Source organism: Saccostrea echinata, unplaced genomic scaffold (genome assembly GCF_033153115.1).
Source record: "Saccostrea echinata isolate AGI-Se365-2 ecotype Australia unplaced genomic scaffold, CSIRO_AGI_Sech_v1 ptg000028l, whole genome shotgun sequence".
NCBI lineage: Eukaryota > Metazoa > Mollusca > Bivalvia > Ostreida > Ostreidae > Saccostrea > Saccostrea echinata.
The window spans coordinates 15533897-15560305 of record NW_026889777.1 but is presented as its reverse complement, the minus strand read 5'-3'; the positions used below and the strand labels follow the sequence as shown (position 1 = coordinate 15560305).

Sequence of the window (26409 nt, the reverse complement as noted above, 5' to 3'; positions counted from 1 at the left end):
CTCATTCAATTTTATTCAGTAATATAGGATGAGTTGCCAAAAAAACATGGGTACCCCCCTCCCCACTCTTTATTATAGAGTGAATGGCTGTGACCATGTTTTGCTATGGGAAACTCCAAATATGTTTAATGAAAATGTAAAATAGGAGGTGCACAATGGCACCATGTAATAATCCAGATTTTATCAAAGTCTCATTAAGTTTTATTGAGTGGTAAAGGAGGAGTTGTGGATAAGAGATGGGAACCCCCCAGCTTAACAGATGGAAGAACAGACAGACAAGTGGACAGACACCCCCTTTTCAAGCGTGGGGTATAATGAGCAGTATGTGAAAAATTGTCAATTCTTGGACTGAAAGAGACAATCTTCCATTGCCATAAACATTTTGTTGTTTCTTTGTTGTGAGTTATAGCCACTCCCTTTACCTTTAAATACTTCTTGTTAGCCTTTTCCTTGCCATGCTTTTCTACCATCCCCCCATGTAAGGGTACTATAAACTCTGGTCTTCCATTTGGGGAACCTGGCTGGCTTTTTGATGCCCTTAGATCCTTATAAAACACCATATTAGAGCCAGATAGCTTGACAAAGTTCTGGTTTGAACTTTTTCTGAAAAATTTAATATAAAATATTTTCGTCATCTGAGAATCATATTAAAATGCTATCCCCCTATATCCATGTATCCAGAATATCAAAACACTATGACAGGGTTTTACTGTTCCATGCAGTGAAGTTGATGGTTTTTTAATATTTACAATCAGATAATTGCACAATGTTTTAAAAATCTCTGCAGAAAGCAGGATTTTTAATATTCCATGCAGAAAGTTAGGCAGTGATTTCAATTTCCATTCAAAGAATATGTAGTTATATACTCTTTCAATGAATGTAAAAACATTATCCTTATATTTTCTTCATATTAAATTCTACTGCATAGATTATCAAACACCACCTTTCAGCATGGACTATTAAGAAATTAAAGTGAAAGCAAAAACATTATTTCATGCCCCACATGAAAAATCAAAGGGAAGAACTCTTACTTCTTTGGTTTTCCAGCCTCCATGACTTTGGCAACCTTGAAAGTTCCTGAGAGTCCCTCCTGTACAAAATGTCAAATAATAAATTATGCTAATGCTTTGTTTTGTAAAATGCAATTTGATTTGCTAATGGACTGATGTTTGAGGTAGTTAAATGAGTATTAAGAAGAGTTAAAGCTTTTGAATGTGACGTCATAATAGAACAACGCAAAACATGCTGCTTCACGATGTATTTCATATAACCAAAAAAAATAAGATGTAAACATCAAACAAAATGCATAAATTGCATTAAAATAGTAATAACTACATGTATTTCCTCATTTGTAAATTGCGACTGTTAATGCTGATTTAAGGGTTGCAAACATCCACTTGACCAGTTCCGATGATGTGTTGCCAGTAAAACTCAGTTTGCTACTGTAAAATCAGCATTAACAGTCACAAAAAACAAATGAGAAGACAGCTATTCCCAGATTTTTTGTCTATGTTTTCTTCATTATTTGTTGCAACATTGCTACAGAAACAGAATATTTGGAAGGAACTTCAAAATTTTTTTTTTAGATCAGTGCAATGTACAACCTCTTGAAAAATTGACATCTCTAGTTTATATATATGCATATGAATTGCCCCCTTTTTTCAGGTGATTTGTCAATTTTTTCCCTTATAATGCCCCCCCCACATTCAAAATTGATCTTATATACGTGCCTGACATTTATTTTTCTACATTGCATCTAAACAAAAAATTTAAAATGCCAAATTAAGATGACTGGTAATTAAATTAAACGTTTATTTTAACCCCGCTTCTCTCATTGAGTTTGGATAGGGCTTAAAAATAAACAAGATGGCATGGATTGCTTAATAAGTTTGCAACATTTAATCACTGAATCATATAATAATACAATTATTGCTGTTTTTTCAGTTAATACAATGATTTAGCCACCTTCAAAGTACAATATTCACCTCGTCCTTTGAACTCAGTGAATATAGTACTCCTCAGGTGGCAAAAACATCATGCTGACCTCAAAAACAGTGCTAATTGTATAATGTTTTACATACACCAGTATATATAATATCACCTGCATCTGTGGAGCCACTGTTGCACTTCTTTGGTCATTGGAAACACTTTCCTACAATAACAAGGTCAACGTCATTCCAAAACATTACACTGCAGAATAGTACAAGTAACATAAAATACAAGTTAAATAGCTCTCTTTCTTGAAAAACTGTAATCCTTTCATCTCTATGGAGAATATTTACAAAAATGATACAGAGGTAATCTGATGTCTTATAAATCTTAAAATTTATTTTCACAATTAGCATTATTGAAACAAAGAAAATATTAAAAATATTTTTCATTTATATTTTATAGATATTTGCTTTATAGTCATAGAACCTTCCAAAGCTGTGAGAAAATTTATATGAACTGATTTCATTGTAGGATTCAAGCTGCAAGGCTGCCTTAGATGATTTTTATAATAATTAATTATGTTTTCTTTAATCTAACAAAAATATATATTTAGAACAGAATCTTTGGACCACTTCATGCACAGAATACATCAATTCAAAGTGCATGTTTTGATTGAAGCTTGTTTAATTAATACCACACTATATATATGTACCCTTATAAATAACTTTGCATTTTATTTATATATATTTATTATTTTTAATTTATGCTTTGTTATGCATTACATCAAGAAAAGGTTTTTTTTTATTATAAAATTATGAATTAATTTAAAAACTCTGCATGACCTTAATGTAGAAAGAACCAGAAAAGTTTTTTAAAAAGATTATAATAATGAACAAAAGTGATTGAATCAGATTATATATCGTTCAATAAGTAAATGATATTTGGTAGCTGTGCACAATTATCTAAAGTCATTATCAATAAAAGTATAATCAAAACTCATAAACACATGATAAAACAAAATCATGCTAAATTCATCCAAAGACAGTAAAAAGTTGCCTCTCTCAAAAACATGCAAAGTTTTAATTTATTCACACACACACACACACACATAAATATGATATCATTGCTAGCACACAATTATTATGCAATGATTCATGCTGTCTAGCTTTTGTTTTCAGATTTTGTGGTAAGTACATATTAAGTCAGATTCATTAAATCAAACCTTAAATCTAAAATGTTACCAAGCATTAATCAAAAATACGATTTTAAAAAGCAAAAAATTTCTTCTTTTTAAATAAAAAAAAATAATTAATAAATTTTGATACATCATATTTTCTTTTAATTCAATGGTCTAATTTGTATTTTAAGTTATTTTGCATTTAGCATTTTGAATAAAAATTTAAACTTTGGTTATTTTAAGAATATAAAAGATAAATAATTACGTTTTAATCAACATTTAATTCAATTATTATTAGCAACTCAATTCAAATACCTGTGAAATGGGTTACATTTATCTCTAGTATTAAATTTAAATTTATGACAAACTGTTATTCATGGATAAATAATGACCTTCATACACAGTTTATTGTCATGGTAACTTTCCTAGGATACGGATATGAAATACAAATCACATATTCAGAATTTCCTCATCAGGTAAGTTATTATTATAAAAATTCAAAACTTTTATGATTAAGCTTCTTTTCACAGCCTCTGGTGACATTTTTAAAAGAATTAAATCCTATGGTCGCTTTTTTACGTTTGTTCTGTATATGTATTTACAATTTCTTTTTGATTGCCTGTGACCTTGAGGACTCTCTCACACTGAGACACTGAGAAAATTATATTGTATACAGGGGAAAATACTGAGCTTATTTATATTATTTTCAACATAGGGTGCCTAGCTTTTACATGTACCCCCTGGAAAAATGTTCTCAGTCAACAAAGTTTTGATGAGCAGAAATCACTGTTGTTTACCCAAGAGGGGAAAAATGCAGATGAAGTGTTCAATTGATTTATCTTGGCCTATCAAAAATGTTAAAAATGCTTGAATTGATTAAAAATTGATTGATAAACTTTAGATTTCAATTTATTTATTTTAGATCTATGGGCAGATTACTCTTAACTACATAAAAATTCCACATAATCAGAACTCTTTGGTGTGCAGTTACAGTCAAGGGAACTTAATTAAGTTCTACTAAATGCTTCTTGGATTTATTATGTCTAACACCAATTTTAAATTCCAGTTTCCCTGCTGAACATTTATATTTAATTTATAGAAAATTAACTTAAAGACATCATCTGATCTACATGTTGACATGCATTTAAGGAGTTATTTTCGGACATAATTCTTAAAGCTTAAGGTTCCAAGGATATTAAATTTTATTTTACTTTTTAATTTAATTCAAATCTAATTTATTTTAATTTAATTTAATCTACATCTTAATAAACTAGCTCTTAAAAGTTACTTTATTTAGATGTGGAATTAAAATGAAATTTAGTGGATGCAATCAACTGCTCTTGCAACAAAATGGACAAAACATTTCCAGTTAAAGTTTATCAAAGTCAAGATCTGAGTAGAAAAGAAACGTAAAGTAACTGATTTAGACACAGTGTATTATCAAAGTCTGATTGAGAAAAATTTTTACAGAATTCCATAAAAAATATTATTTCACAAAAATGTATGCTCAACATGTAAAAAGCTGAAATGAAAAGAAAGCCAATATAATTAAGTATAATATCAGCAAAGGAAAAACAAAGGGATGATAAGTTAACCAACCAACAAATGGATAAAGAAAAGTTTTCCTGGTTTCATGCATATACATAATGGCCAGTTTAAAACAAACTAAGGAGAAATTTAAAACAACTAAAATCTGAACAATTTTTAACTTAGAAAATGAAAGGCTGGTTTTCAATGCATTAAAAGCAAATCATTAACAAGTAAAATGGAGAATTTTTCTCAATTAGTCCACCCTTGTCACCATGACAACATACCATTATGAGAGGGGTAGACATGTTGGCAGGCAAAGTTTGCGACTTTGGAATTTGTGCAGATGCATGTATGGTAGGCATATAGGGCTGAAAGTTAATTTTGTTCCCAATGATCAAGGATTGGGCTTTTACCGATCGTGCCATTCGGGGGGACCTGCTAGGGGAACGTGTAGGAGGGGGCCCAACAGGGGGCGGACTACTTGGTTCATCAATCTGTAAAAAAAGCATAAACAGAGAAAAATGTTCTGATTAGTCATTTAGTCAATTAAAATGATAATGCACATTGTTAAAAACTATAAGCATGCATTAACGAAGATTCAGCAACTCTTTTTTTTCTGGAGGATTAGTCTTGGCAACATTTCAACAAAATATTAGAATATGCATATATATATTCAGGGCTTTAAATTGTCTATATTTGGAGCCCATCCCCAATTCAAAAAAGGAAATTTTTTTCTAACTGAATGTGTTGATTTTTCCATTAGTCATTTTCCCCCAAGATTTAAGAACATTACAGTTAGATATGTAATATGTAATAACTGAACTAGTTATTCATATTCTTCTATACAGAAAAAGGTTAAGTAACAAACACCAGAAACTCAATGTATAAAAATCATTTTTCCAAAATTCCCTAGAGGATTGCTAATTTTCCCAATTTTTACACACTCTGCCCAATGTGAGAGTCCTGTAAAATTTTCCCCAGACGCTACCTCAGCTTTGATCAACAAACAGAGAGGGTATAATTCAACATTTATTTGATGAAACTAAGTTTTTCTTCACTATTAAAAATTACTTTTAATTCAATTTGTTATTTTATATCAATTTTTTGTGCTTTCGGTCAATTATTTTACATCTGTCTACTTAAATATAAAGCTGAAAAATTTTATAAGCATAAGTTTATCATCATCCTATTTTGAACACCTAAAATTAATACCTTCACTTAATTCTACACCAAAACGTTTCTTGGGACATTGGTCTGGTTTGTTAGAAATATGGGACATTTGGCAATACAAGAGGCATAGAAATTTTATCATGAAAATACAAATATGTGTGGGAAAAAAACCCTGAAAATTTAGATTTAATAAAGAATTTGATCCACATTACTTTTCACAATTTGTACACATTAGTAAATCCCATGATACAAAATGATAAAGAAATGTTTTTGAAATGTCTTTTTCAATTATGTACAAGAAATAAGGTGTTGACATACATATGAAATTAAGATGCCATGCATCCTCCATAAAAAATAAAACTTTTTGAAAGTTTAGATGATTTACAAAGAAATTTCACTAAAAATTCGTTTGTAAAGACTAAAGACTTGTAATCGATTGATCCTCAGTTTTACAAAAGGGCATACATGTATGACCAAGACCAAAATTGTATGTTAGTTTCCTAGACATTTGATTTACTTAGAACAACTAAGAGAAAAACTAACTGCATGATGTGATATCTTTTCAATATTCTAGTAAACAATGAAAAATAAGTCCTATAACATGAACAATTTAGCATATCCTAGTATGTAAAAAGAATAAAAATGAAAGTTTGAGAGTTAAATACTCTGGTAGTGGATTTCTTCAACACATAATTCCATATATAATGATTATACATATATAGAATAAAGTAATTAAAGTGTTTTCCTGGTAATACATAAATTATGATTTAAAGATTCATATCTGAAAAATAATTTTGATGCTTATCTAGCTATACTGACAATGTGTGGATAAGTGGGATGTTGAAGTAAATACTAAATGCTGATCATGAGAATCACTACTATTTATTATATAAATGTTTTGAGATACCTAAATTGTCTAAATTGATTGTTTTGTAGCTTTGCTATACAGAAGAAGAGCTAAAGAAGCACACTCTAGATAATTAAGCAAGGAGACAATGTTGGAATCTAAAGAACCTGGATACAAGATACATTTGCACACTCAAATTTAAAAAAGCCTGCAGTCTCAACTAGAGTCCCTAGGACTGTAGCTAAATTTACAATTTACCAAGGATCTCAAGCTAGCAAACATTATTTCAATTTTTTTTAAATTAATATTTCTAAAAGCATATGATGGGCTTAGTTACAAACAATTGTCATACTATACATGTTCTGTTATTCTAATATGAATAATCTGACAAATAAACAGAAGAGCACGTATCCTTTGCAACAATAAAATACATTGTATATATTTATAACAGAAACTTCCTGGTTATAATACTCTGAATATGTCACTGAATCTTGAAATAGTCTGAACCTGTGATGAATGTTTTTCACTTATATAACAAATAATTTTAATTATATATAAATAGAATACAAGTTCCTTCCTTTCTGACCTTGACCTTGGAATAATGTTCTCTGTTACCTCTTATTTATAGAAATCAAAGTTTTGCAAACCACACAAAATGTGTGACATTTTTATTTTGTGACCATGAGATTTTGCTTTACAAATAAGTGTAGCACATCATTTTCATGAGGTCTTTGGTTGGTAAATGCAAAGGACAAGGTATGGTAACGGCCAAATAGGCCCCTTATTTGATGTAAAAATCAGTTTCAGTTAAAATTGTGATAGTTCGTAGTTAAGAACTCAAAACAATGCTTGTTTTAAAACAAGCTCTAATTTTGATTCAAAACTTACACAGAGGCCACAAGAGGGTGCAGAAGTAGGACATTTTCCCGAATTTCCTCAATTCTGTTGGAAATTTGTCAAATTTGAGATACTTTTCACTTCGGGAAACATAGAGCACAAGCTTGCCTATCTGAGATTTTTATACACAAGATGCATCTGATACTAGTGTATGAAATATATAAATTTGGTAGATAGGCAAGCTTGTGCTCTATGTTTTCTGAAACAAAATGTGGTGTAAAATCGATGGAAATTCGCGTAAAAATGAGAAAATTCGGAAATTGACATATTTTCTGACCTTCCTGTGACCTCTGGGTATCCCATAATTTAGAACCAATACTCATTTGAAGACATTGGTGGCAACAGGTTTATATTGATAAACTGTGGCATCATTCTAAAAGACACCCCAAACCAGGGGCCAAAAGGGTGTCTTAGCCTATCTTGTCCTTTATGAATGTTCAATACAAATCTACACAGGAGTCTATAATTGTTTGGGATGCAAAAATAAGATGATGGTTAAGTCTTAACATACAAATGTTAAAGTGAAGAGCCAATCTTCCAATTCACTTATAAGCCCAACATAGTTGGGTCCGTCCAGGCTTTGTGAAACAGGTGTGAACAATGAAATTATGGACAGAAAAAAAATCAAGTTGTCTTTTCTGGTTTAGGGTCATGAGAATTTTCTTTGTATTTATACATTATTTCTTTTTAAAAAGTATGACACTTTATTTCAACAAATTTCAATCACTTCATGCAAAAATACTTTCAGATAAGGTCAATTGAAATAGGTCCATTGGTTTTCGAGAAAAAGTAGGAAATGTGATACATTTTCCCACAACACTCTGAGCATGCATATCAATTGATGTATGAAAGATATCAAAACATTGCAAGACTGATGCAGGTGAGCTAAATCCTAACATAACTAGATGCAGTAACTGAGATCCCATGACCAAGACTACAATCAATGGTCAATTGGTCATCATGATTATGGTGGAATACATGCAGTACTTATATATAGACCATGCACACACCTTCGGGAGTTCCCAGGCAGACTCATCACCGTCAATTTTGAAGTAATACCGCTGACCGTCTTCGTTGACTTTTGAGGCCCACTATGACACATGCATAAAGTAGAGAAGATGTGATTATGAACAGAGATATTAAGGGGGTGCAACAAAAACACAAAATCTCTACACTACATCTACTATTATAATCAGCTGAAAACTGAAAGTTTAACTTTTCATTTAAAATAACTCTCTTCCACAATTAAAGATTTGAAATCCCTTTTAGCAGTTATCTCTGAAAATTTGTATTTTTATTTTTACTCCATAAAGCATCAAACTTATGCTTTTCTTCTTACTCTCTAAACTGAATAATTTTATTTGACTTTAACTACTGAATTAATCACTGAAGTAAAATTTCTTCCATGTCGCGATCTTTTTTCCTAATGGAATCTAAATATCTATAAAACTTTTATTTATATATGTCCCATAATTTAGGATCAAAAGGAAAATAAAGTCTCTGATGAAGCTGTAGCTCTACTGGTGTGTTCTGTAAAAGTGGACAAGAAGAGTTACACTTGGACTGAAACACCAAAATAAAAAAATAATGATAAACAGAATTAAGTGTCTTGATAAAGTCTACATGACTGTGCACAAAGTTTTATCGAAATCAAAACCAAAATTGTAGGAGATGTATTGTTTTGAAGAATTTTACATTAATATATAAATTTCCATTTTCAGTAACTAGGGCAACACAGTTCAACCATTGATGATCTACACCTTACCAATGCATATATATGTACTAAGCTCTTCTAGTCTTTGAACAGTAATAATAAAATAAAAATGCTGCAATATTTCCATAATTCTAGTGATTGATGCATGAAATAGCAATTATAAGACCACTACAAATGTGCATATAAGCATATAAACAAAGCCAAGACACTCAAAGTAATGCATAAAAAAGCACTAAAAAAACGGCTTTGATACATAGAAGGAAGCAATGAACTTAACCACAATTTTAAAAAAAAGTGTATCAGGGAAATTGGAGGGGGTCAATAATATAAAACATCAACTATTGATATATTACTGAAATAGAATCATCCATACTTCATTTTTACAAGCATATACACTGTACTTCATTGAGGATGTAAAATTATATATTTTGATTAATAAGTGGTTGTTTGCTATTAATATGCATTATTTAGCATTCAAGTCAAAGTATGATTATTTTTTAATATCAAAATTTTTTTGTTTTATTTTAATGAAATATTACTATGTGTCTTGAATCCTTCTGAAAACATAAGATACAACTTATACACTTATTTTCATGTATTAGGCCAATTAATTCTAATTATTCAGAACCACAAACTATTAAACCTACAATTAGAGAAACTACACCCTATTATATTTATTATCACTACTGACTACTACTAGAACAGGCAACTAATAATAGAACTCTCAATAACCTTCTCATTTGTGGCAGAGTTAACGAATATTTTCCCCGCAGCACTGTCTTCCACTCGCCATCCACTAGGCACGGTATCATTGTTTACGAGGATTTCAGGTAGACTGACCTTCCTACTGTTCAAGGCTTCAACCTAAAATTGCAAAGTTTGTACTGATTAACAGTTCCAACTGATGAACTAGAAGCATGTCTTTAACACATCAATGTCATTCTGAGGGTTATACTGTATTTATATACATGTATTGCAAAATTGAGAGTTGTCAGGTTAAGGTCATAAGTAATGTCAAGGTAACAAAATTTTGGTATGGTTAAAATGCTCCAGGCAAAATGAAGCATTTTGCATGATGTAATATATAGCCATACATTTGGAAATGTATTTAGATCAGAAGCAAAAAGCAAGGGCCCTCGTCCCTATAGCTGCAATATTTGAAAAGAATGGCAAAAATATTGCTAAAGAGCAGTTTTGGAAATAAAATTTTATAAAGGTAAAAATGCTCCTGACAAGATGACCTGCATAAAAAGTCTTTAAATAGTCAATGTACAACATTTCAAAATAAATTGATTGACAATTTCAAAATAGTATAATTACATTGGTCAGCAACAAATTAAGACATCCGAAATGGAGAGATGAATAATGATTTAGATCAGAAGCATTAAGTACTAGCTTGAACATCAATTTTTTACCATTTTTACCTTATATGACTGAAATTTACCTCACGTGGAGCCTTCAAAACAATGTGTGCACTATTTATAGAAGTCTTTCCAAAATGTCTAAAATACTGACCATTTAAATTTGATTGAATTATTTTATAATTTTTTCTTCAGAAATATGAGCAAGTTAAAAATGTGTTGACAAACATTAAACCTCTCAAACACCTGGTACATTTCAAACTCTGTCAAATATAAAATCTCTTAATTCTGTGGTTCAAAAGTTATTTGGATGCTACATAAGGTTAAAGTTTATGACAGAAATACAGACAGACAGACGGTCAGACAGGACAAAAACAATATGCCCCCCGATCTTCAATCTCAGGGCCTAAAAATCATCTAATTAATGCTGAAGTTTACAGTGTAACATCAGTATATAGATAGGAGATACATTTTCAAGATCTTTAAACATAAAATATTTAATACCGGTATGTATATTCTACATTGTACATGCAGTTTGCATAATTTTATCAACGATGATTTAATTATTAATTTATTATTGTCAAAGATGTACATGTTGTAAAGATCATATAACATGAGACCGTATGTAACAACCAAATCTTAGTACAATCATTTAATTTCATGAAATGTATACAATGCCAATCCTTGGTCAAGAAGAAAATAGGATCCTTATTTTAAGTCTTCAGTATCACCAATCATCATGACCTGCAGGTCAAATTGTGAGGACATATCATATATTCTTGAGTGGACTGTTAATCATGATTTTGTACGTGTATTTCAAAGCTTAGCCTAGAAGTATTTTTTCTGCAAGTGGTGATTCTTGCAAAATTACACAATTAATAAATTCCTCATGTTATGTTTTAGAAATATATATTACAAGTATTAATCAGTAACTTGATCCAAAGAGCCATATCACGTCAAGTTGACAGGTGCGGATCATCACATCAAAGGAGATGGGAAGTTTGATCTGATGATCCGTGCCTGTCAACAACATGTACATGATTTGGTTCTTCAGATCAAGTTACTGATATAATGATAAATTTATTGTATACCCCTCTATAATTCGCAAAATATGATAAAAGAAAACTTTTGGGATCAATTATACAACTTTTATCCATAAAACAAAACATTTTTTAAGGAACTATTTGATATGCAAGAAAAAATGTCATGTTTACTGTGTACTACATCATCAGTTTCAGAGAGGGGTGCCCCTGATATGGATTCAGAAAAGCCAAAGTGTGGTGATCTGGAAAGTTGGATCACATGGTCACAAGATTGCATGAAATCAACAGTAAAACTGAGTGATACACAGTTGGGTATATAAAAATCTACAGTATCGCAACCAATAATATTCTCAGATTACTTTATGAGAGTATCTCTGAACATTGCTAATAAATTAGTGCTCAGATTTCTGACCTTGTTACATTCACTATAACAATCATTTAAAATGTGAATCACAGGTTTCAAATATTTTTTAATTAAAAGAAAAAAAAAGATAATCTTACTCATATATGAATATTTAGCATAGTATTTAAATGTACATGTATATAAGTAAGCATACTGTATACAGGGTTATATTCGCCCTTTCACACTTGCAAACAATTTTGTCTCATTCTATATTCGACAAGTCACAGTTTTTTTTAAAGAAATTAATAGACAGTGTTCTTTGAATTAGTCCCATTTTAAATTCACCCAACTGAGAGTAGGGCAAATGGGGTGAAAATAAAATTGGGGTGAAAATTTCCCTGTATACAATATAGTTACTTTTAAAATATTGAAATACCACATGTAACTGAATTTTAATGCTACGGTAATAATAAAACACTGTGAAATCAATAACACTTCATGGATTGGCTCAATATTCTTGTATACTGAGAAGAATTCATTATTCATACTTGTCAATCATTTAAAACACCTGATATATACTCACTCAAAATATGTTAACAATAGATTTAATGTATTCATAGAAAACAGCTCTCCAGAAATAAAATTGATTTCACGTACAATACAAAATAATATGACAAACTTCACATCTTACCCTTCTATGAACATAATGCTCTTGGACAAAGCTATATGGATTCACATAATCTGAGATTTCCTACATTAAGATAGTAAAATCAAAACATTGCTAAATGGGCTTAACAATGTGTGATTACATTTCAACAATAAAATAAAACATTATTGTATATTTTTTTTTCAATTTTTTCTAGTTTCCCATATCAGAGATGTCTCTAAAATTATCTTGCTCAAACCCTTGAAGCTGGTATAATAAGACCACATTGAATTGTCTATTAAAATTCATTTAATTCAAAGTGAACTCAACAGATTTTAAATTTTAATCTTTTGAATGAGATGACTTGGCTGCTTTCAAATGGGTAGTGGAAAACCTATCCTTAACTTAGATATCTAGCTCTCTTGAATGATCATTTAACTACCTGCTAGTTGCCAATTTTTTTATACAAATATCCTTAAAAAACAAGAAAAAGTTCAGAACAAGTTTGGTGAAGTCAAGCAAAAAAGTATACAATCATATAAATAAGCATTTTAATTCCCTAAAATGGACTCCGAAAAACAACTCCAGGTTGTATAACAATTGATGCAAAGTAATACATTACTAAGGTGACTATCATTAATTATTAATTGGCACTTAACATATTTTTGCTAGTACAACTAGCAGCCAGGCTAACATATTGTTCTAGCCCTACTTAGTTCTAAGAACCTTATTCACATAAGTTAGATGTATTTTTTCCGATTTTTGGGAAGAATTTTATAAGTTGGTATAATTTTTCGCCAGAATCGGTTGCTAATTTCACATATATATTCTATTTTGGGTACATCAATATTTGATATGTCCAACTTTTGGCAATAATAATCGTTCAGATTGTTAAGAAAATACTGTACTTAATTTCATCATATTGTCCAGAAAAATGACAATGTTTCAGGGACTAACTTATAATTAGTTATATATAAGAGTTTTGAACCAAGATTTAACTCCCCAAAGTCTGACTAATATAGGCAAGATAAGGTACCAGGTGTAATTATCTCTGCTATATCAAGTCATACAGCAGAATAATAATTAAGAAACAACGTGTTTTGCTGCAACTCAAATTTAGCAAACTTTTAAGATTTATGCATTTATCTGAATTCAGATCTTTAAGGCTATCACAGGTTTCTTGAGAAGGAGGGTGCAGAGGAGGGTCTAGGAGAGGTTCCCTAAGTCCCTCTCCTCTGAGCCAGAAAATTGCTAATAAATGGGCACCATCATTTTTGGGAGTTTGGGTGCAGTCTAGAGTCATTCTTTCAAATATTAAAAAAACAGAAATCTATAGCTGAATTACTTTCAAAAGATGGATATCTCGAATCCTTGGATATCTCGAAGTATTTTCTTGGTCCCCTGAAGTTCGAGATAACAAGGTTTGACTGTATTTGAATTGGTATATAATAACATGAATTGAGGACAGTCAAATAGCTAGGCATACAAAAGTGTAAATAAGCTGAACAGTTTTTCACACCGAATGAGGAAATTTGGACCAAGGATGACACTCTTCAAATTTAAGGAAGGGGAAATACACAAATCTTTACATATTATTCAATACACATTTTACATCCAAAACTATGGACAACTGCTAAACAAGACATGGCAAAAGTTTTCATTCCCAGAAGAATGTATCACTGCATGGTCAATAACATTTGAAATCTGAGAAAATAAATATTAATGAGAATGAGCAAATTCTACGTGATGCAGCCAAAAGTTTGTAGGAATGGTAGCAGATAAAACTGACTTGCAATATTTACTGTCTAGTAATTCACATAACCTGCCATAATATACTTTAATTGGACTTTATTGAGGTGTAATTATGGTGGGAGTTATGTCAGTCTAAACTCTTCTATCATTCCAAAGCAAATTCTCTGTGACCATATGTACAAAATAGTAGTCATTTGTAATTTATTAAGGGTGTTAATGGGGCTGTTTTGCTCACCTGTTTTTGCCTGTCTGCGGGACGTGGAGGTTTATATGTTCTTTCATGTGTTTCCCTATTAACGTAGTAGATTCGCTTCGTGACAGGGTCCAGAAAACTATCCCATACCCCCAAAAGTGTCTTTAAGTAATTCCCCTCTGTTGAGGGGGGTGGTGAATCAGGGGTTTTGATTGTGTCCCCTGAATGGATCTCCGTAACGTTGGCATAAAGGTCCTCTTGGATTCTCTCCTAAAATCAAACATGGAAATACATTTATACATGTTTATGTGTGTGAGCATTACATTTATAATATACTGTAGATCATCATAATTTTCCTGAAACCTAATTTTCATGGGATAGTTATATGGCATATAAAATCTCTAGTATAATTATCTACAAAAATGAAATTTTCATGAGGAGATGGTCTCAGGTAAATACACGAAAATAAAGTTCTCGTGAATAAAAAGTGATTTGCAGTACAATAAAGCACCTTTGTAGTGACTTGTACATTGGAACAAAAGGACTTTAGTACTTATGGGCATATATCTCTTCAGCAAGTACATTGTACTTTTTTAACTATTAAAATGCATTACAATACATCCCAATGTAGGCATTTTACAAGAAATTGTAAACATCACACGTCTTTTCTGTTACACGTAAAACCATAAAGATATTTCCAAATCATGAAGCAAAACTGTTATGTTTACATCAGACTTTCATGGGAAGAAAACTCTAATAAATATATGTAATTATTCTAGCAGTACTCTGTTATAATGGCATAGTTTGTAAAGCAGTCAAAATATACATACTGTAAACTAAACCAACTTTCATTTGTGTGACAGAAATATCAGCGAGTTTTGGAAGTTTTTTTTTTTCAATTGTGAATAGTTCTTGCTGTGAATAATTTTTTTAATTATGTACATAAATATAGGTCTTAATTTCCTCATCTCAACAATTCATACTTGTACATGTTGTAGTCGCATTTGGATTTCAAACTGACGAATTGCTAATCAGTATTGTTATTATATGAATACAATTAATTGTAAAACAGTTACTGAGTTTCCTGTTCTAATTTCTGGCTTTGTACAATCCAGTTTACAATACAGAACCATCATGACCTTTTTATGTCATGTTAGTGTAATAACTGATTCCACTTTTGATTTATTAAAAAATAAATCCAGTCCTCTACTTTACCAAAAATCATTTAATATCAGGTGCGGATCCAGGAATGGAAGTTAGGGGGGTAGGCAGGGGTCTGGCGGCTGCCTTGAGGCCCCCAGTGGGTCCAAAGCAAAGTCCTGGTGGGGGCCCAAGAGGCGAAGCCCCCAGAAGCTCCTGGATTCTAGAGATTTTGTAGGGTAAAAATGAGGTCTACCAAGTAGACATTTTTTACATTTTCTCAACGAAACTATTATTTACGCTAACATTGACAATTTTAGGGGTGCACCCCCCTTAAATCTGCAACTTAATATGTATACAGTCAGTCTTGTATTTACACAGTCTACTCAGCATCTGTAAAGACAATGTCTTGTGGCTAATAAATATGTACACCTAGCAGCTAGGCTAACTATAATAGGGACTATAAGTTTGTGAATCAAACTTAAGGTGGTGCAGGTTAAAAATTACTAAGGAGTATAATGTACTATCTGAAACAGTAGATTAGACCAGAAAACCCATACTCAATGGTTAAATGAACACAGCATAAAATACAGTTGAACTTCAGTATCTGGAACACCGATATCCCAAATACCACTTATTCTTTAAGTATTTTACCCTCGATATTTCGAATCCTTGGATATCTCTAAGTTTTTTTTCAGTCTCATCAAGATTGAGATATCGAGATTTGACTGTAGTTCTTAAATCTCAACAAATTGCATCTAGGCTGAAATCTGATCCTCAAGCTATACAGTTGTATCTCCGAATATCTGATGGTCTGAATTAGAAAAGACAGTTTGGGAGTACTGCACTTAAACAGGTGCAGGGATCTGAGATCTTGAACATGTGAATGATGAACATGACGAAAGAGCCTTAGACTCTTGCAAAATTTCAAAATTACACATGTGTATACTGTTTTAAACTGCAAACCCCTTCTTCCATCTAGGTGTGAAACTGTTCACACTTTACAGTGGTATCGATTCACTGCGGTATTTTTTCTCCGTTTGATACACGGTACAAAATCTCCATTTTCGGTTCAGTTCATTTTTTGGTCGGGTTTGTTATTCAGCCAGGTTTGGTATAAGTAAAAACACGCTACTCGGCGTAATTTAATTTTAAAAACCTAAATTTTTGAGGACTGGTAGTTTGTAAAACAATCTTTAACAGTCAAATCATTCTAATTAATTTCTTTAGTCAATTTGCACGTAGATTCAGTGACAGGATTTAATGAAACAAAACATAAAACAACGTTAAACTTGTTTCTTTCTATCAAAATGTATCGTATCGAAAATAACTGTATCAAGACAAAATTATACGATACGTATCATATCGTGAAGGAGGCGTATCATTTCACCCCCTACTTCCATCCCAATTAATCCTATCTTTTTCTTAGACATATCCCTAAAAATAGTAGTGTGGTCCCTTTTTACATCCTTGGTTTACCGGTTAAATATTAGCATACAGTATTTAGTTTGTTTTCATTGTGTATAACGAAGTATTTCTAATTAAACATTGTGTATTTATAATGAATAATCAAACATATCAAAAAATACAAGCCTATTTTTAACACCTATCGCACTAAAAAATGCCGGAACATTTTCCCCCAATCAGACTACGGTTTCTCTATTACATGGAAATGGGCGGAGACATTTATATTAATAGATACTATAAAAAGAATATCTTGGTATGATATTTTTTTTCAAAGACGAATAATATGTTCAAGATTCACAATCAACTACATATAGAATTTTCTATTAACAAAACTTTGGCAATAAAAGCTATAACAAGATTAACCAAACAAGTTCATGCTGATCGATATAAAACTGAGTACGTTTCAACTGAGAACTAGCACGATTACTGGGGGCATTTACCCGTAACGATACAAATCCACGTGGCTTGTTATGATTCTAAACAGGTCATAAAGAGGTTAATCGCATGTAAATGAAGTCAGCGAAGAGATTCAAAATCTCAATACTTTTAATTAAAAAACATAGAGCACAAGGTTGTTCAACAAAGATATTTTCACTCAACCTTTACACATATAATATGCACATTATATTTCAAACTCGACTCTGAACAAACCTGTGCTCGGTGTTTACGAAAGCTTTGAAGTGTGTACCTGTCACTGATTTCTTTTGATATTCATGAAAATCAAAGGACCTTACCTTCAATGCACAGCTTCGTATGCTGCCTATATCTATTGTTTGACATTTTTAGATGATGATTCAAATAATAAAGACATTAGTTAATAATAAAATTTAATTTTTAAAAATGTTAATAAATGTTCGAAATTTGACGAGTAACCGGGGACCACAGATAAGCTTTATTGAGACTTGTTCTTATCTGGAAAAAAACCCCAGAAGTTTAAGTCTATCACAAACTACTGTACCTTACACACTTGTTCTAAAATTATGAAAATATAGAGACCACTTATCATAACAACCATTTGTAATATGTTAAGATAGTCAAAGTACCAAGGAAGTTTTTTTTCTTGCTTATCAAGAAGTGAAACCCATCCAGTTTTCCCAAGGTTACAATACTGTTGATTCCTTATTTAAGCGAGTACACGATATCATAAAATAATGTGAAGACATCAAATCCTAAGATTAACATGAATTTGTGAGTGGCCATGGACCATTAGCCAAGACTTTTTACATGTATTTCAGCCATTTTAATTAAATAGAGCAAACTACTTGTACTGATTTTATGCTCAATAGAATTATGAAAATTGAAATTTAATTTTATAAACATGATAAATATAGGATAGTATGATAAAATATTGACCTTCTTATATCATTACCATAATACAACTTGAGAGTACTTAAAATTATAAACACAAAAAGTCGGTGTTTTTGGCCCATATTTTTTTTAAAAGCAACCTATTAGATCCATTTTGGGAAGAATGTTTCATTGAAATCTAAAAAAAAATTGGGTAAATGTAGTTATTTTTTTTCTTGGGGGGAAGGACATTTCCTACGAGGGAAACTGTCCCCATTTGGCTGTGAATTTGGGTCAGGAAAAACAATGAGAGTGTGCATCAATCAATACACACAACATTTAGCAGGATGAATAACTCCCCAGCAGAAGTAGATCACATTTATAAAGGCTCTTAAGCAGAGCAAAGGTCTCCCATCTGCTGAATAGGACACAGTCATATGCCTGTATAATGTTGGTGTAACTCCCATACAAAACCCAGTAAAACATACAGCACTTACCAAACCATGATATTATCTTAACTTTAAATTGTCTTATCAAAAAAATAAGGAAACACCTTCCTTCTACTGATATAAGTATCTTGTCCTTAAAAGTTTTGCACATCTTTTTTTCCATGCATTGAATTGTAATGTGACTTCCTTTTTTGTAGATAATGAACCATCTTAACATTTCTGTAGGAAAAATGAAAGAATTTATCCATGCATGTGGCTTAAGCCAAGATCCAATTGATGCAAAAACTCTCTTATCTATATAATTTAGTTATACACATGTAAATGATGTCCTGTAAAAGGTATTATTATCTATATTAAATTATTCAAACAGGGAATGACAAAGCTCAAAGAAAAGACTGCATTTTGAAATATTCTGACCAAAAAAAACTCTCTTTGACTGACATATAAAGATAAACAAGCAAAATGTACCACTTGGTACATCCAGTTACAGTACCTGACCATAGGGCTCCTCTACAACGTCTGAAGTCCGAGGACTGTAATCCGTGACTAAATTATAATACAGCGACATATCTCACACACACCGATTATAATCCATAAAGAAACAACACTCACAAATCAGGATTTAAATTTCAATAATGTCACAATAACATGGACGATATACTCCCAAATCAACAAGACCCACGCGTAAATCCAAAATGTTTTCAGGAAATAGCAAGCAGATAATATTGGGGATGTGTACGTATATATACATCTAGTTTCCTCTCTGTCACTCATACTAATAATAGTGGAGCTATCAAGCTTACATCCTGTTGCTTTTATCCCCAAGCCTGGGGAGGACCTCTTATGTTTAAACAACTACAACTTAATATTACATCTGTATGTACATCCATAGACTCGGTTTGTCCATTACACAATTAAAATCTAAAATGCACCACTTCCAAAAAATTTACATTTTCTACTGCATAGACTATATATATCGACATGACTGAACAAATTTGTGAATTAAATTCGTACAATGCGCAGTTAAGGAACTGATTTCCTTATATCAACTCAAATATGTGTATGTTTGCAAATAATAGTGCTGAAATACAACTCATCTTTGACACACGATGGATTAATAATATAATTTACCAAACATTTTCTTTTTGAAATAACTAAAGATTGCACACATTGCATATATATAATACAAATTTGTTTAAGTATTGAGTCACATGTAGAAATCTACCCAACATAAACAGGGTTCCTGGAGACAATATTTAACAATTTTAACATCATCACATGTTAATCACAGGAAGACGATCACATGGCAACATTAATTAGTATACTGATTAATTATTGCAAGTCAATTTTGCATGTATTATACATGTTTTAATTCTATATGCTAGTAAAATGCTAAATGCAATAAAATGCTATAATGCAATATCCTTAAAAATTACTTAATCCTGCAAATAGCATGCACTTACAATTTGACCAAAATAAAGGTAACCCAATAAACCAAAGCTAAGTAATATTAATTTTGTTCAATGCCAAAATATAGCATTCCGATGTCCTTGAAGCATTGTGATGTAATCTGTATTGTATTGGTTTTTGCCATGACAGCATAGTTTCAACTGCAGAGATATGCCTAAATTTGTTGAAAAAAGCTCGTTTTGGTGATCAAATGTAAAACTATGTTGCAGGATAAAATAAATACAATAATAATTGGTTTGAAATATAAGGGATATCTGGGCTTGGGTTGAAAACATAAATGAGGATTCGGAGGCCTCTATCACACTTTCTTTTCCAAATATTCCTTATATATTTCACAACAGTAACCAAGTATTTTATATCTACCCAGTCTATATTTATTTATTAGATGATTCTAAAATCTATGAAGATTTCATTTTTGATAGTCTTTAGTCATTATAAGATTTAATTATATGCATGTTTACATCACTTGGATATATGTTATTTTTCCGCACTGGTTTTACATGTTTAAGAGTGTGATATATAAGTGATCAATGTACATATTATATGCTGTATGATTCAGTCTGTGCATACTTAATCAGGAAGTACAGATATATAATACTGCTCGTCTGTCCCTCTCAACACAGCTGCTAGTAACATGTACACAAAGGGAGATAACTCAAATCAATTTCACTAAACAGTGGAATGTCATTATAAAATCTAATGTGTAGTTTAACTTCACATGTGCTTTATTCAAAAAACAGGAGATTTCATTAATTCCTCACATTTTTCAACAAGATTATAATGCTGCTATTGAATAGTCCGACACTGAAACCCCAAGGATATCATTTTGATTTTTATATCATTTGATATCATTTAGTCTGAGAACTTAATACAGTGGTTTTAGACATGTGGTATGCAGAAGTTTCTGAATAATTTCTGCATCATAAGAATATAAAAACAGTTAACAAAGAAGCACAATTTTTAAAATGCCTAATGCTTACAGAAAACATGCAAACCTCTTTATCTTGAACCTGATGGGACTGAGAAAAAACTTTCAAGATGTGATATCGACTGATGATTTGAGATATCAAGATTAAAATACTGTAAACACACTTTTTTCCATGGGGTCATAATTTTGCGGAATCACAATATCTGTTCAATCCATGCCAGTATAAAGTTACGCTTGGCCCAATTTGTAAATTAATCCCAAGGCATAAAAAAGTATGTAAAGAAAAAGTAGCTGGGACATTCATCTCACTTCAACAAATCCATGGTTTTTAAGATAATAAAGTTCAAGTGTATTACCAAGAGGCATTAGACTGGTAAAGTAGTTCACATATTGCCTCCCTCCATCCTTGTTGGCAGTTACTAGATTCTCTCAATGGATTAATTTTTAATAATGAATCTGCTTTTAATGTATATGAAGTCATTAAGTTTTTGCAAGAGATAGTAGTATATTTAAGGTAAAAATCTTATATTATTAACTAAAATGTTTAACTGTCTAAAAGACCTGACAAACACTCGGAATCATGCTCCTTTTAAAAATAAATAAATTAATGTTAATCGTATTATTTTGTACTCTCATTTTCTAAATCTTTGAAAGATTGCCATGGTTTGATATGCACTAATAGCAAGCACAGCGAGCTCAATGGACTGACATGTAAGAACAGAAGAAATTTGGAATGAAGTCTGTAAAATTGTCAGGCAAATTTCCTGTGCAATCTTCCCAGAATTCCTTCGCTACCAGGATTCCATGCGATAATGGCAAATATACAGTCCCGCATTTTTTATCATGTATTAGGATTAAGTTCTTGCAGAGAGCTTAAGGACATACGCAACGTACCTTACCTACTGGTAGTTTTTCAAGATATTCTTAATTTAAGATTATAGTGCCATCAGATGTTCGTCGACAAAAAATCAGAATGCATTACCAGGGGTTTTGAAAAGATATCAATTGATGAAAATTCTTGAATAATTCAAAGAAAAATACACAAAAATTACTAAACACATATTCTAGATGTTTTGTATATCCAAACTTGTTTTAGAAGAAGTGTACAACACCATATATAGACATACAAATGTAGCACACAATTCCTTTAAGTATTGGAACTCTTCAACTCCAGGGAAAAAGACAATAAAGTTCAAACTACGTTGCGTATGTCCTTAAACAAAACAAAAAAGTCTACTTTACAATGCCTTTTGTACAAAATTGTGAAAGGCCTTTTTAGACTCAGTTACAGAGAAACAACTTACATACGACGTCATGTGACATCACAGTCTAGACCGTCTCATGCGGTTTGAAGTTCGAGGAGGTGGATCAAAGTTTTAAGTATAAGCTATGTAATGTTTTTATGCCCCCGTATCGAAGATTCGGGGGTATATAGCTTTTGCCCTGTCTGTCCATCTGTCTGTCTGTCTAGCTGTCTGTTTGTCCACTAAAACTTTAACACTGCCCAAAACTTTTGATTGGTTGAAGCTATGGCTTTCATATTTCACACGTGTATTCCTTGTGACAAGACCTTTCTTTGGGTACCACCATATTTGACCTTTTGACCTTGGAGTTTGACCCAGTTTTGCAAAATTTTTCCCAACTTTAATCTTGGCCATAACTTTTGAACAATTGGTGCTAGGGCTTTCATACTTCACATATATAATCCACGTGACAAGACCTTCCTTTGGATACCAACAACTTTGACCCTTTGACTTTGACCTCAGAATTTGACCTACTTTTTGAAAACTTTAACCTTGGACACAACTTTTGAAAAGTTGTTGCTAAGGCTTTCCTTGTGACAAGACCTTCCTTTGGATACCAACAATTGTAATCCATTGACTTTGAACTTGGCATTTGACCTACTTTTGAAACACTTTAACCTTGGTCATAACTTTTGAACGATTGGTGCTTCAGCTTTCATATTTCACCATATATTTCTTGTGAGAAGGCCTTTCCTTACACATGTGAAATATGAAAGCCTTTCCTTACGCACATTAATTTTAACCATTTGACCTTGACCTTGATGTTTGAATTACTTTTGAAAAACTTCAACCTTTTCCATATCTATTCAATGGTTTCTACTAGGGCTTTCATATTTCACAGGTATATTCCTTGAGACAAGACCTTACTTTGGGTACCAACATTTTTGATTTGCATTTGAGAAAGTTTGACCTTTGCTATAAGTTACCATACGGGGGCATTAGTGTTTCACAAACACATCTTGTTTTTCATGATGTGCAACTGCGCTCGCCCCAATGGTGGCACTGTAAAACATTTTTATGCCCCCGGATCGAAAGATCCCAAGGGTATATTGTTTTTGTCCTGTCTGTCTGTTTGTTTGTTTATCTGTTTGTCTGAATGTCTGTTGTCAACTTTAACCTTGCCCATAACTTTTGATTGGTTGAAGCTATGACTTTCATATTTCACATGTGTATTCCTTGTGACAAGACCTTTCTTTGGGTACTAGGGCTGTCACGAGTACCCGAAATAACAGAGAACCTCGGTCCAAGTTGTTCGGTTTGGTTCCGGTTCCATTTTTCCGGATTTCGGTTCGGGTCTGGTTTATATATTAGAGTCTGTTCAATCAAAAAATGGCGTCGAAATCAAAGGAATGATGACGATAACAGTGATAAATAAACATCACAATTGAAATCTACTTCATTCCATGACAGAACACTTGTCACGGAAGTATTAGATAATTATCAAAACGAGTAGGAATGGTCAGGTTGTGGCTAATAGTAGGCCAAGTCACCGATGTCTAGACGTTCGCATGGTTATGACTTGGTTTCAATTTAAATTTAATATAACAAATAAAGATTTTTCAAGTTAAAGGTTTAAAATAAATGTAAATAACCGACCCGAAAAACCCGAAACCGAACCGAAAATTTACAGAACCGACCCGACCTGAAAAATTTTGGAACCGCAACAGCCCTATTGGGTACCATCATATTTGACCTTTTGACCTTGACCTTGGAGTTTGACCAATTTTTGCAAAATTTTACGAGACTTTAACCTTGGCCATAACTTCTGAACAGTTGGTGCTTGAGGTTTCAAACTTCACATGTGTATTCCTTTTGACAGGACCTTCCTCTGGATATCAATCTCTTTGACCTTTTGACCTTGACCTAGGAGTTTGAAAAACTTTAATAACCTTGGCCATAACTTTTGAATGATTGACGCTAGGGCTTTCAAACTTCAAATATGTAATCCTTGTGACATCACCTTCCTTTGGATACTAACCATTTTGAACCTTTGACTTTGACATAGGAGATTGACCTACTTTTGGAAAACTTTAACCTTGGCCATAACTTTTGAATGGTTGGTGCTAGGGCTTTCATACTTAACATATGTAATCCTTGTGACAAGACCTTCCTTTGGATACCAACCAACCACTTTGACCTTGACATAGGAGTTTCACCTACTTTCGAAAAACTTTAAACTTGATCTTAACTTTTATATGGTTAGTGCTAGGGCTTTCATACTTCACATATGTAATCCTTGTGACAAGACCTTCTTTTGGATACCAACCACTTTGACCTTGACATAGGAGTTTGACCTACTTTCGAAAAACTTTAACCTTGATCTTAACTTTTGAATGGTTGGTGCTAGGGCTTTCATACTTCACATATGTAATCCTTGTGACAAGACCTTCCTTTGGATACAAACAACTTTGACCTTGACCTTGACATTTTACTTACTTTTAAAAAACTTTAACCTTCGCCATAACTTTTGAACAGTTGCAGCTAGAGCTTTCAAATTTCACAGGTATATTCCTCGAGACAAGACCTTTCTTTGGGTACCAACATTTTTTTTATCTTTTATGCTAGATTTTGACTTGCATTTGAGAAACTTTAACCTTTGCCATAAGCTGCCATTAACAGGGGAATCAGTGTTTCACAAACACATCTTCTTTATATAAGAAATGCTCCAGATCACTTCCACATAAATCCACTAGCCATGTTTTAATTCAATGAAACCCTAAGTTTTACATTTCTTGATTAGATTTTAAAATCTTATAGCATGCAAAGGATTAAGGCTACAGTTTCTATATTTAATATCCTAAATTTTTTTACAGGTTATGTTTTGCTTTGGTACAATTCACATACATGTAGTAGTCTGTAGATGAATTTCATTTTACTTCCCACTAAACTACTTGAGTAAGATTTGTACTACTGATAATGCTTCAATACAAGTGTAACTGAAAATGTTACTGAAATCTGAGATGTTGAAGGGGGCCAACATTTTATTCAGCATCTTCCCTAGCCAAGGGTTTCTGATCTGCTACTCTCCTCACAAAACCTTGGCCTATGGTGCTATCAAAAGTCCAGATTTTTTTCTTGACAAGTTGTGATATTTGGAGTTTATTAATATCGTTCAACCAATTAGTGATGGCTTTTGTATTAATGACAATATCTCATTTGGGATATATCTTGATTCTTTAGTCTCGGGAATGACAAAAAGTAAACAATGATCCGTAAGATAATATGCCATTTTATAAATAGCTATGATCATTTGCAGGTCTTAAATTGCAAATAAAAATTGCTTGATACCTGCTTGTTAATTATACTTTAAACACTTTAACTTATAAATATGCTTTTTATTTCTGTCAATGACGTATGCAGTAAGATTTGAGATCATGTGATATAAACGATCCCGACTTGTGATATCAACATACGCCAAGGGATTTTAGGCGAGTTGAAGATCAGAAATCCTCGCCTAGCAAAGATGTTTTCAACTGAATCAGTATATATCATTCCTTTGACCCAAAAGCATAGAACAAAATCAAAAGGGTGATTTTTTCACTTCAAATGTGAACAAGCTGTCAATGGCTTCATAAAAGTTGAAATTGGGCAAAAATTTAAGACTTACAATGCTCTTTTTGAATTTTGTGTAATATATGCTGCCATATCTGGGAGATAAAACTTAAAAAGAGAACTGAATAATACAATTTTACAACAACAACAAAAATATATTTGGGTCAGTGCGTAAAGGTATAGGGTCAGTTGGGTAACCATACAAAA

At 32.0% G+C, this 26409-nt stretch overlaps 1 protein-coding gene across 5 annotated transcripts in view; it reads right to left on the bottom strand.

The window, feature by feature from the left end:
- The window catches only part of LOC133194171 (rho GTPase-activating protein 15-like), a 43860-nt gene that overhangs the window by 14145 nt on the left and 3306 nt on the right, over positions 1 to 26409 (bottom strand). For 2 of the 5 annotated variants that reach the window (XM_061330169.1, XM_061330170.1), the window contains exons 2-8: positions 14648 to 14875; positions 10000 to 10131; positions 8564 to 8644; positions 4924 to 5133; positions 2102 to 2152; positions 1032 to 1090; positions 423 to 603 (exon numbers count right to left, since the gene is read on the bottom strand). In XM_061330169.1, the coding sequence (XP_061186153.1) occupies positions 423 to 603; positions 1032 to 1090; positions 2102 to 2152; positions 4924 to 5133; positions 8564 to 8644; positions 10000 to 10131; positions 14648 to 14875 (942 nt within the window). The remainder of the gene's footprint in view (positions 1 to 422; positions 604 to 1031; positions 1091 to 2101; positions 2153 to 4923; positions 5134 to 8563; positions 8645 to 9999; positions 10132 to 14647; positions 14876 to 26409) is intronic. The other 3 variants (XM_061330172.1, XM_061330174.1, XM_061330171.1) reach the window with 3 other exon arrangements.